Raw genomic sequence first — 12,676 nt, 5'->3', positions numbered from 1 at the left:
ATAGGTGCGGTTCTTTGCGAGGCATTGGAAAACCTCCCTGGTCTTTGTGTTTGAAATTCACTGCTCATCTGAAGGACCTTACAGATAATGAATTTAATGTGTGTGGTACAGAGATGAGATAGTCATAAAAAAAATGTTAAAGACTATTATTGCACTCAGTGAGTCCATGCAACTTCTCATGCGACTTGTTAAGCAAATGTTTACTCATGAACTTATTTTAGGCTTGCCAAAGGGGTTGAATACTTATTGACTCAAGACATTTCAGATTTTCATTTTTATCAATTGGTAAAAATGTCTAAACATAATTCCACGTTGACATTATGGGGTATTGTGTGTAGGCCAGTGGCAAAACAATCTAAATTGAATCCATTTCAATTTCAGGCTGTAACAACAACATGTGGAACATGAATACTTTCTGAAGGCACCGTATGTTATACAAGTGTCATACAGGTGAGTAAGTCACCTTTGCGGTGCCGTTTGTTGTCTGCCTGTAGCTGTTGGTTCTGAGGACAGGCAGACTGCATCCTGTATGGCCGCCAGCCAGCCCTACCTGCAGACTCTCCTCCTCCCGTGCTGCTGGGTATTCAGGTCCCTCGGCCTACAGGGCCACAGTGACAGGCCTCTGTATTACCAGGACCTGTCTCTCTACCCAGGACCAGCAGCTCCCTCTGGTGGCCCTCACAATGACCACAAGGGGAGAGTTATGGAAGCAGGACATTTGACGGTTTGATTGTCATAAGACGTTGGCAATATCTTCACTAAATCAATCTCTCATATGTTTAACTCTTAGCCTACAATTTCTGCACCCCGACAATCTAATTGACCTAATAATAAAATGCCCATCAAAATCTGTCTAAGCTAGAGATACACTACATGACCGAAAGAAGAGAGGATGTTATGGCAGCCTTTCCACTAGATGTTAGAACATTGCTGCAGGGACTTACTTCCATTCAGCCACAAGAGCATTGAGGTCGGGCACTGATGTTGGGTGATAAGGCCTGGCTCGAAGTCGGTGTTCAAATTAATCCCAAAGGTGTTCGCTGGAGTTGAGGTCAGGGCTCTGTGCAGGCCAGTCACTTTCGTCCACACCGATCTCAACAAACCATTTCTCTATGGACCCCGCTTTGTGCACGGGGGCATTGTCATGCTAAAACAAGAAAGGGCCTTCCCTAAACTGTTGCCATAAAGTTGGAAGCACAGATTTTTCTAGAATGTAGCGTTATGCTGTAGCGTTAAGATTTCCCTTCACTGAAACTAAGGGGTCTAGCACGAACCATGAAAAACAACCCCAGACCATTATTCCTCCTCCATCAAACTTTACAGTTGCCACTATGCATTCAGACAGGTAGCATTCTCCTGGCATCGCCAAACCCAGATTCGGCCGTCAGACTGCCGGATGGTGAAGCATGATTCATCACTCCAGAGAACGCATTTCCACTGCTCCAGAACCAAATGGCTGTGATCCTTACAACATTCCAGCCGATGCTTGGCATTGTGTATGGTGATTTTAGGATTGTGTGCATCTGCTTGGCCATGGAAACCCATTTCATGAAGCTCCCGACAAACAGTTCTTGTGCTGTGGTTGCTTCCAGGGACAATTTGAAACTCGGTAGTGAGTGTTGCAACCGAGGACAGACTATTTTTATGCGCTTCTGCACCCGGTAGTCCCATTCTGTGAGGTTGTGTGGCCTACCACTTAGCAGCTGAGTCGTTGTTGCTCCAAGACGTTTCCACTTCACAATAACAGCACTTACAGTTGACCGGGGGCAGCTCTAGCAGGGCAGAAATTTGATGAACTGACATGTTGGAAAGGTGGCATCCTGTGACTGTGCCACGCTGATCTGATCTTCAGTAAGGGCATTCTACTGCCAATGTTAGGCTATGGAGATTGCATGGCTGTGTGCTCAATTGTATACAACTGTCTGAAACAGATGTGACTGAAAGAGCAGAATCCACCAATATGGATTCTTGACACCAAGGTATGTTCACATACATTTGTATCTAGTGTCCCTTTCTAACTAATAGACTATGTTAAAGAGTTTACACTGCATCTTCCAATGAAATGTGGGCAGGTCAAAATCATCTATTAATTTTAAAATGTTGATTACTTCTACATCCCATTGTTATTTTGTGGAGGATAGACTCTTAAGAGTCTTGAAACAGTGTTCCAGTAGGAAACAACATACTTTATTAATTCTGTCTGGTTCACATCTCTTGGTAGAATCACTTCCCTACATCCTCATACATAATAGTAAAATCATGCATTGAAGAGATGGACAAATAGATGTTAATCTATGTTATATTATATAGACAGTAAGCTTTTCAAACAAAGTCCTATGGCAATCTATGGGGAGAGGCAGATAAAAAAAACAACAGGTGGGGCTAGCCCCCATTAGAGGGGTATGTTTGGAGGACCAAGGTAAGGGACTAGGGGTAAATATTGACAGGAGTAGGGTCAGAGGGTCAGGGTTTGGGGATGGGAAAGTTTGGGTGTTGTGCGCATGGTGTAAAATGTAACATACACTTCATATGTATATCTCTAGCAATGCTAAACATAGCTGAGCTCACAAGATAACAGTTTGAATAGTTTAAGCCTTATATGCTGTCCAAAGGCAAATCATCCAGAAATCAAAAGAGAACATTGATCGGTTTGCCTTCCAGGTAACTTAGCTATATGATGATAAAGGAAGAGTGAGATAGACAGAAGGAAAATTGTGTGTATTTTTTGGGGGGGGTGAGATGTCGGAGAGGACACTTGGTGAAGAAGGCCATCAGGTGCTGTGGTTTACTCATCTGCAAAATATAGAGAAAAGAGTCAACCATATGTGCCAAACTATCATGCAATGTATTCAGATGAACAGTCTAGAGACACAGTAGACAGACATGTGATCCAAAGCGTTGTCTATATATTGTACATCTGTCTGTTTGTTATTGAGTTTCTATCTAACACTCACTCTTGTACTCCTTCAGCTGCATCATCCTGGGGTAAGATGCCATCCTCTGACGGAGTACTGTGGGAAACAAACAGTAACATGAGACAACTATCCCATCACCACCACAATGTACCTACCAGACATAACGTTCTTGAGAAGAGAGGAAAATAAGAGAAGAGAGAGGGAAAGAAGAGAGGGAAAGAAGAGAGAGGAGAGGGAAAGAAGAGAGAGGAGAGGGAAAGAAGAGAGAGGAGAGGGAAAGAAGAGAGAGGAGAGGGAAAGAGGAGAGGGAAAGAGGAGAGAGAAAGAAGAGAGAGGAGAGAGAAAGAAGAGAGAGGAGAGGGAAAGAAGAGAGAGGAGAGGGAAAGAAGAGAGGAGAGGGAAAGGAGAGAGGAGAGGGAAAGGAGAGAGGAGAGGGAAAGAAGAGAGAGGAGAGGGAAAGAAGAGAGAGAAGAGGGAAAGAAGAGAGAGGAGAGGGAAAGAAGAGAGAGGAGAGGGAAAGAAGAGAGAGGAGAGGGAAAGACGAGAGGAGAGGGAAAGACGAGGAGAGGGAAGACGAGAGGAGAGGGAAAGAGGAGAGGGAAAGAGGAGAGGGAAAGACGAGAGGAGAGGGAGGGAGAGGGAAAGAGGAGAGGGAAAGCGAGAGGAGAGGGAAAGAAAGAGAGAGGAGAGGGAAAGAAGAGAGAGGAGAGGGAAAGAAGAGAGAGGAGAGGGAAAGACGAGAGAGGAGAGGGAAAGACGAGAGGAGAGGGAAAGACGAGAGGAGAGGGAAAGACGAGAGGAGAGGGAAAGACGAGAGGAGAGGGAAAGACGAGAGAGGAGAGGGAAAGAAGAGAGCAATGGTGAATTTATATTAAATACTTGGTTTAGGGGGTGGGGTGGAAGAAATAAGAGCGGGAGAGACAAGAGACAAAGTTATGAGGAGGTGGTGATAGTGGGAGTGAGGAGATGGTGGTGGGGGTGAGGAGGTGGTGTGGGGGTTTGGAGGTGTTGGTGGGGGGTAAGCTCACCTGGCTGAGGTGTGGGGAGAACAGGGGGCTTCTCCTGGGCCATCTGGAAGAGCAGCCAATAACGCGCCCAGGTCTCAAAGCCCTGAGGGACACAGTCAGGGTTCAGGGTAAGATAGGGTTGGGTGATATGGTATTTTATGTTTTGAATAATACAGTGCCTTGTGAAAGTATTCGACCCCCTTGAACTTTGCGACCTTGTGCCACATTTCAGGCTTCAAACATAAAGATATAAAACTGTATTTTTTTGTGAAGAATCAACAACAAGTGGGACACAACCATGAAGTGGAACGACATTTATTGGATATTTCAAACTTTTTTAACAATTCAAACACTGAAAAATTGGGCGTGCAAAATTATTCAGCCCCCTTAAGTTAATACTTTGTAGCGCCACCTTTTGTTGCGATTACAGCTGTAAGTCGCTTGGGGTATGTCTCTATCAGTTTTGCACATCGAGAGACTGACATTTTTTCACATTCCTCCTTGCAAAACAGTTCGAGCTCAGTGAGGTTGGATGGAGAGCATTTGTGAACAGCAGTTTTCAGTTCTTTCCACAGATTCTCGATTAGATTCAGGTCTGGACTTTGACTTGGCCATTCTAACACCTGGATATGTTTATTTTTGAACCATTCCATTGTAGATTTTGCTTTATGTTTTGGATCATTGTCTTGTTGGAAGACAAATCTCCGTCCCAGTCTCAGGTCTTTTGCAGACTCCATCAGGTTTTCTTCCAGAATGGTCCTGTATTTGGCTCCATCCATCTTCCCATCAATTTTAACCATCTTCCCTGTCCCTGCTGAAGAAAAGCAGGCCCAAACCATGATGCTGCCACCACCATGTTTGACAGTGGGGATGTGGGGTCAGGGTGATGAGCTGTGTTGCTTTTACGCCAAACATAACGTTTTGCATTGTTGCCAAAAAGTTCAGTTTTGGTTTCATCTGACCAGAGCACCTTCTTCCACATGTTTGGTGGCTTGTGGCAAACTTTAAACGACACTTTTTATGGATATCTTTAAGAAATGGCTTTCTTCTTGCCACTCTTCCATAAAGGCCAGATTTGTGCAATATATTGTTGTCCTATGGACAGAGTCTCCCACCTCAGCTGTAGATCTCTGCAGTTCATCCAGAGTGATCATGGGCCTCTTGGCTGCATCTCTGATCAGTCTTCTCCTTGTATGAGCTGAAAGTTTAGAGGGACGGCCAGGTCTTGGTAGATTTGAAGTGGTCTGATACTCCTTCCATTACAATATTTTCGCTTGCACAGTGCTCCTCGGGATGTTTAAAGCTTGGGAAATCTTTTTGTATCGCTTTTAACGGACCTCTGAGACTATCACAGTGCAGGTGCATTTATACGGAGACTTGATTAAACACAGGTTGACTGTATTTATCATCATTAGTCATTTAGGTCAACATTGCATCATTCAGAGATCCTCACTGAACTTCTGGAGAGTTTGCTGCACTGACCGTAAAGGGGCTGAATAATTTTGCACGCCCAATTTTTCAGTTTTTGATTTGTTAAAAAAGTTTTAAATATCCAATAAATGTCGTTCCTCTTCATGATTGTGTCCCACTTGTTGTTGATTCTTCACAAAAAAATACAGTTTTATATCTTTGTTTGAAGCCTGAAATGTGGCAAAAGGTCGCAAAGTTCAAGGGGGCCGAATACTTTCGCAAGGCACTGTAAATGTTCTAAATAGGCTTAGTGAGTATCTTATGAGCCTAGGGTGGCAACACATACATTGTAAGTGATTTCAATGGGGCTTTCTCCACTTATACTGTTCAATCTAACTCCAAACTAAAATAATTTTCAGCATTTTCAACCATTTCTGGATTTCCTGCACTTTATTTATAATTTCCACACTGTGCCACACAGCGTGATATGGGCAAAAATTGGTTAACTTTTGGAATCATGGAAATATAACAATTGTTCTGATTCTATAGTTGGAATATAGTGGGCAGAACCTTGAATACATTGTTGTTTGACAAGACACTGACTGAATAAGCCATTGAGGAATTATTGACAGGGTAGGAACCAAAGTGTTGGTCTGTGTTTCCAAGTGACCCTCATTAGATGTTAAATTACATGTTGTTTTCTTACTTCATATAGCAAGCTAACCAACATATTCCTGCTTCGCCTTTTCCTCTCTGATAAGATACCGTTGCACAAAAATGCTAATCTAGGTCTACACCAGCACTGGTACCAGACAGTATTTCCTAACTAGCTACGTTCACTCTGACTGTTAGTACATTTAGCCAGCTAACTAGCGATTAGAGGCTAACAGTAATTATTTTTTACAACACCTTGCCAAGAATAGAAACTAGCAGACAGTCGTTTGCAGACAGCAAGATACAAACACTAAGTGTAATTATAGAGTGCTAGTGGAAAGTGAATGTTGCATCCATTTGACCATGCGGAGTGAACGGCAAGAAAGTGCTCATGACTCAGTGGTTGAGCAACTGCTCTCTCCTTGAGTGACAGGGGCAGGGCTTGGTGTGGTTAGCAGCACGTAGCAGCAAGAGAGAGAGAGATGACTTAAGTAGCAAACAGAGTAAACTATAAAAACAGACATTATACGCGCCGGAGTATCTATCACATTTGGTTTAGAAGGTCATTTAAAAACTCAAATTGGTCCTTGCATCATTACCGGTATATAGTAAAACACTGTACACCGCCCAGCCATTTGGTAAGATACTGTAAGGTAACGTGGACCATGTCATGATTATTTATGGAGATTCATACATGTGTCTTAGGGTTTTATCAGGGTCCCTATACAGTGCACTACTTTTGATCACAGCCTTATGACCCTGGTCAAAAGTAGTGTACTAAAGAGGAATAGGGTGCCATTTGGGATGCATGTAAGTCTCACCTCCCACTCAGTCACCTCCACCTGTTTCTTCAGGCTCTGCAGGTTGGCCAGGAACGTCTCGTTGAACTGGGGCAGCTGGGGGTTCTTAACAATACAATAATTATTTAAACTGATCCTGTCTTTGTAGAGGGGACTTCAACGCAAAGGGTGGATTCATTGATTAATATTAATTAACTAATTTACCTGCAGCAGATTCTTCACTTGCTCCTCCAGGCTCACAATTGCAACTGCAGTGGCCTCCAGGTTCTGATGGGAGAGCAGACAGTCAGACAGACAAAAATACACAATACTCATCTTTTTATTTTAATTTCAAAGGAGCAGGAAGAGGGAGCTTAGTCCTAGGAGACACAAGTTGACATTTGCAAGTGAGCTTGTTGCTGCCATCTAGTGGCTGTTTCCCCTCAGTTCATAAAAGCCTTTAAGACAGCCTTTCTTAAAGTATGGGTCGCGGACCTATTAATAATGTATCAACAGACTAATTGTCTTTATTTTTTTTAACTCAAAGGCCATGAACTCCTGAGCTGTGTGAAGTGGCATGTGTTATGGTTACTATGCCTGGTCTTGTGAGTGTATATTGTTTTAGTGTGTGTATCGGTCTAATGTATTGGTCTTGTAGTGTGCATGCTGCATCCAGAGAAAATGTTGTCTTTTTAATGATTGTGTTTACAGATGTTGGTTCATCATTTGATCACCCTGTTGCAGGAAATTAAACGCTTGTAGTGTATTTGAGGTTTAAAAAGACTTGTAAAGTTTGTAATTTCCACTTACAAATTTCAGACTTGATTTTCACATGAATAATATATCAACCCCTACAAAAATGTCCATTAATAGTGGGTCGCGACATGTCAGAGAAAGTGTAGTTATTTCATTCATTACTAGAATTGATTTGGCCATGTGCAACTGCTCTCTCTGTAAGTGCGCTCCATGCTTAGTGGTGTCTGCTCAGTTTGGCAGCTGCACAAGCGGGAGGGAGACGCCTGTGTGCTTTGCGGTTTACATCATTTTTTTCTTTACATCATTATTTTTTCTGCAGTTTTATTGAAGATCCCTCCGCGACCCACAAGCTGCAGCGCTGTTGTTCAGCAGCAGATGATGCACTCTCTCAGCCATTGCCTTATCATTCCCACTTGCCATCACTCACAACTGTCATCAAATGGACTCAAGCTAGCAACAAGTTCTGACTGAACTCAATCGTCAAGAAACCCAAACACAGCAATGAGTTTCGCCTCTTTTTTTCCATACAACCTGAGAAATAACGAGGAGCGCGTAGATGTTCTGGTCCAGTTTGGCACCACATACCTGTGCCAGTCAGGGTTCTCAACTCTGGCACACTTTAAAAAAAAGTACAGAAACAGACTCTATGCTGAGCATGACCTCAGGGTTGCACTACCAAAAACTGAGCCCAGAATAGACGAGCTTGTTCAAAACTTCAACCAGCCACACACCTCTCATTAGGACTGTGTGTGTGTTTGTGTTCTGTTATACATCTGTGTGATGTGATCAATCCGTTTATTCCAGCTCAGAATGACAATGATTTCTTGTATTTTAACAGCAACAGTTCCAACCTAGACAGATATGTAAGTGTTTTTAAATGGGGAAAAATAAATATGAGTTGCTATTTATAAGGATATTTAATTTCATTTAATTGTTATTTGTTTTTGTCTATATTGCATTTGTTTTATGCATAAGTGCAATGAAATGTAACGATACGTACAATATAGTTGCATGTTTTCATAAGCTTGGGTCCCAGGAAAACAGAATATATCATTTGGGTTCCAGGCTGAAAAAGTTAAACAACACCTGCTCTAAGAAGGGAAAGAGGAGTCATACCGTCATGGGAGTCTTGACGTCCTCATCGGTGAAGTCGATCAGCCGGGCCATGTTGAGCATGGGCGTCTGCATCTTGACAGGGGCTACAGCTGGAGCAAGGAGGGGAAGACGACGACAGGTCAGTGTGAATAAGATAAAACACTTCCAATCGGGATTGAAGGTGGCCCCTCCCAAATTTCTACATTAAACATGGTTGGGGAGTAATGATGACAAAAAAATTGTAAACTATTGTAATCAGATCGCAGAAACTTGTGAACAACTAGATGCTAACTTTTATAAATGACTTTTAAATTCCGAAAGGATGTTTGCGGAAAATTATTCGACACCTTTCTGTTTTCTCAATGACATTCAAATCAGCGTTGAAAAAGGTTTGTTTTGCCTGAGCGAGTCTAACCACAAATCAGACCACTATGATGACACACCAAATGATGACCACCAATCAGAGACCACTATGATAACACAGCAAATGCGTTTGATGGGTCGCAGGAATAGGGTTTTGTAGGCTACAGTCCAAGCTATGACTTCCAATGGTGTGACTTCTGTCGGCATCCTAAGATTATCCAACTTGAATACACGCTTGGTGGTAAGGATGATAGCAGTGGTGTAGCCTACAGGCGATACTGATATCACTTATTATTGATATCTAGACTATATAGCGCATTGATGAGAATCACAATGCTGCTTTCCCATTTATTTGTGCCTTACGGATTGTGGTTGTTGTGGTTGGCTGTTCACTAATGTACTGTATATTTTGTTTAAGCTGCCTATCAAATCATTGTTTTTGCGTCCAGGGGTGTATTCATTACGGAAACCGTTTAAGAACCAAACGGGAGCAAACGAGAGTCTGTATTGGACAAATTCAGGTAGGTCCCTCCACGTTTCACTTCCGTTTAAGAAACATTTTGCAACAGAGCCAGAGTCATGAACACCCCCCCCCCCAGTGGGCAGCCAGTGAAAAATGTGCTCTTAACCACAGATGCATAGTGCTGATCCCAGCCTATGGAATAAAAGTTTGAGTTCCTCCCTTCTAAACTCCTGTGATATTGTGCTCCATACTGTCAACAACTAGTTTCATTTAAGAAGACCAGGAGCGGGGCTTTTATTTTCTTAATGGAAAATTACCATCTAGTTTTTCACATGCAAATAGCACTTCCTTGTAGTGCTCAAAGCATGCCATTTCTGAGAGCAACATTTATTTTTCAACTCGAAGCAATGAGCCCAATCAGTCCTCCATGACAACACAAAAAGAAAAGATTAGGCTAAATAGTCATTTGTTTTTTGGAGTCATGCTCATGTAAAACAACTTGGCTTATCTAGATTTCCAAGTCCTATTCTTGAGGATCAAGGGGTATTAAATCATTGGAATGGAAATCTGACAGACTTTGGTTTAAAGATATAATCTAATAGTATTATTATCTGTAGTAGAAAGCAATAGGTTGAAGAAGCCTATATAACTAACCCATAAAGTAAAATGTAACATCCATTTATTGCCAGCTATGTAAACTCTAACATTTATTTATCGTGCAATAGATGTTCAATTGGTAATATACATTTTTGTCTTATTCTAATGCCTATTAAGCAGGTTGACATTTATTGGGACGAGTCGTCCTTAAGGTAGAATGGGCCAGCTTCAAAGTCAAAATTGGCTATATTGTAAATATATATAAACCAAAAAATTGCATTTTGGTCTTTATTTAAAGTTATGGTTAGGCATTAGGGTTAGCAGTGTCGTTAAGGTTAGATTTCAAATCCAATTTTAAGACGGTCTCTGCCAGCTACTCACCTGTGCCTCTTAGGGAAAGACATCTAAAAGTAACAAAGTAATCGGATTACAGAGTATGGGTAATCCGAAAGAGACGTTACAGATTACAATAAATGTAATTTACCCAACTCTTACAATAATAATATATGCCTTTTAGCAGACACTTTATCCAAAGCAACTTACATAAAAAAATATATGGACTCATGACTGTGGAATAAAACCCCTCCCCATTCCATTCCTCTTTTCTATCCAGTCCCCCCAGTCTCTCTTTCCACATAAGTAGATCTCACTTCCTTCTCCTTTGGCCACCAACTCTACACATCAACACCCCTCCTTCCCTCTCCTCCAATCCCCTACCAGGTGGTCTGTTTCTCAGCTGCTTGCGCATGTTGTCGTTGCTCTTCTGCATGCCATGGATCTGGCCCCTCTGGTTGAAGACCAGGTAGGTTGTGAGGGCCTGGCCGGCTAGGAGAAGACACGCCAGCACTGTGAGCCCTGCTACCTTAAAAGCACGGCTGTTAGAGTCCCTACAGGAGGGAATGAGAGCAAGATCGGTAGATAAAGGGGGTGATAGATTAGACGAGATGGAAAGTAAAAAGAGAGGGAGAAATATAAGGAGAGAAACAAATTTAAATTATACCTTGATTTATGGAGACCAAACATGATTTACTTTTTTAAAAAGATTATGGGAATCAGAATTGCATTTCTGACATGTATGGGGTTGTCCTTGTGACATCCCTGCACCTCCAAAAACGAATCAGAGACCCGGAGCAGAGACAAAAGCTGATCCTAAACCAGTAAGAATGAAAATGTTCAACACTGTTTTCTGTTCCTCATTCCTGAGCCCATGATAAATACAGGTTTGGGAGACATCAGTAGTTACTAGGCAGAGGCTTCATCTGAGTGTAAAGGAGTAGTCAGCATCAGCAGACGACTCAAACCATTGATAATACTCCCAATATCATTTATGCATACTTTAAAAAATGACGTGAATTCACAATAGCAGACACGTTGTAAATAAGTTATATAAAATATTGCACTTGTTGATGGATTTTCTTTGTGTTTTACATAATTTTTTCTACGTGATTATTGTAATATAATATTTTGAGTTTACACATACTTGAACCTTACTTTGGGGAATGAAGAAACATACTATAGACAATACGCAGATGCATGTAACGAAGTAACTGTAACATCTATAAAATGTGTTTCGTAAAATTACTGCTATAAATGTCACCTTGTGTTGGTTGTTATTGGGAGGATCACGTCCTGGCTCCCTGCGCGCTCCAGGAGCGCATCATCGTGTCTCTGCTGCTGTTGCTCCTCCATTCTCTTCAAGTCTATGTTCTCTCAAATTCTGCAATCAGTAAAAAGGGAAGAGATCTATTCGGAGAAAGCGTCTGTCTGAAATGACAGGCAGTCGAGCCAGGATTGGAAAGCCCCGAGTCTATAAAGTGATGGGCAGGCTCAACTAGATTGTAGAGTTTGAACTAAGCTGTCATTGGTCAACCTGCATTGCATCACTTGTTGATAGAGGCAGACAAATCTGAAGCGATGAAAAGAAAGTAGTTCAATTTCTCATGAATGAAAAATAGTAGATAGAAAGTAAATAGAAAATCCCTCAGATTTTATATTTGAAAATCAACATCCCATTTGATTGTTTTTAAGGAAATGCATTCATTCTTAAGATCTTAATTCATTCAAAAATGGAGTCCTAAGGTTAAACAACAATCCAGGTATTATCTAGCACTGTACCTATGCTGGGCCAGTAACCATAATATGCATTCATGTTTTTATCAAATAATAGACATAATACTTACGGACAGGTTTGCACCAGTGCAATATTAACTTTTCTTGTTTTCAAGCAGTAATAAAAATAAAAAATAAAATAAAAAATCAAGATGATGTTTTTTGTCCTTTATTCTATTTTGAAATAGTGTGAATAGGATACAAATACTTTTGAAGCTACAGTATGGTAATAAGAAAAGTTAGTGGACATTTATGATCTTACAGTTGATAATGATGCAAGATGTTGGAAACCGTTCTCCCTAGAGACAACACTGCCAAAGCTCTATACTCATTGGATGCCTTGAAGGCTTTCATTTAAGTCTGTAAACCAATCAGTCATTCCATAGAAGTGTGGATCAGAATTCCACTTATTCTACAGTGAATGTTGGGGATTTTCCATTGCGGTAGCGGTGATGAGAAAAGTGCAGAAAGATAAAATCCACAGAAGATGCAATCAAAAGGAATCAGATCATGCCGTAAGGTCAGAAA

General features: G+C 41.5%; 1 protein-coding gene across 1 annotated transcript; it reads right to left on the bottom strand.

Moving 5' to 3' along the window:
* Positions 1 to 2,165: 2,165 nt before the first annotated feature.
* On the bottom strand, positions 2,166 to 11,832 carry LOC135545737 (HLA class II histocompatibility antigen gamma chain-like). Its single transcript, XM_064973562.1, has 8 exons — positions 11,637 to 11,832; positions 10,757 to 10,926; positions 8,638 to 8,726; positions 6,991 to 7,053; positions 6,808 to 6,891; positions 3,944 to 4,025; positions 2,955 to 3,011; positions 2,166 to 2,793 (listed from the first exon to the last, which is right to left on the bottom strand). The coding sequence occupies exons 1-8, from the start codon at positions 11,726 to 11,728 to the stop codon at positions 2,786 to 2,788; spliced, it is 645 nt and encodes a 214-aa protein (XP_064829634.1). The 5' UTR covers positions 11,729 to 11,832; the 3' UTR covers positions 2,166 to 2,785.
* Between the last annotated feature and the right edge of the window lie 844 nt (positions 11,833 to 12,676).

This window comes from Oncorhynchus masou, chromosome 9 (assembly GCF_036934945.1).
Source record: "Oncorhynchus masou masou isolate Uvic2021 chromosome 9, UVic_Omas_1.1, whole genome shotgun sequence".
Taxonomy (NCBI): domain Eukaryota; kingdom Metazoa; phylum Chordata; class Actinopteri; order Salmoniformes; family Salmonidae; genus Oncorhynchus; species Oncorhynchus masou.
This window is presented reverse-complemented; position numbering and strand designations above follow the sequence as displayed.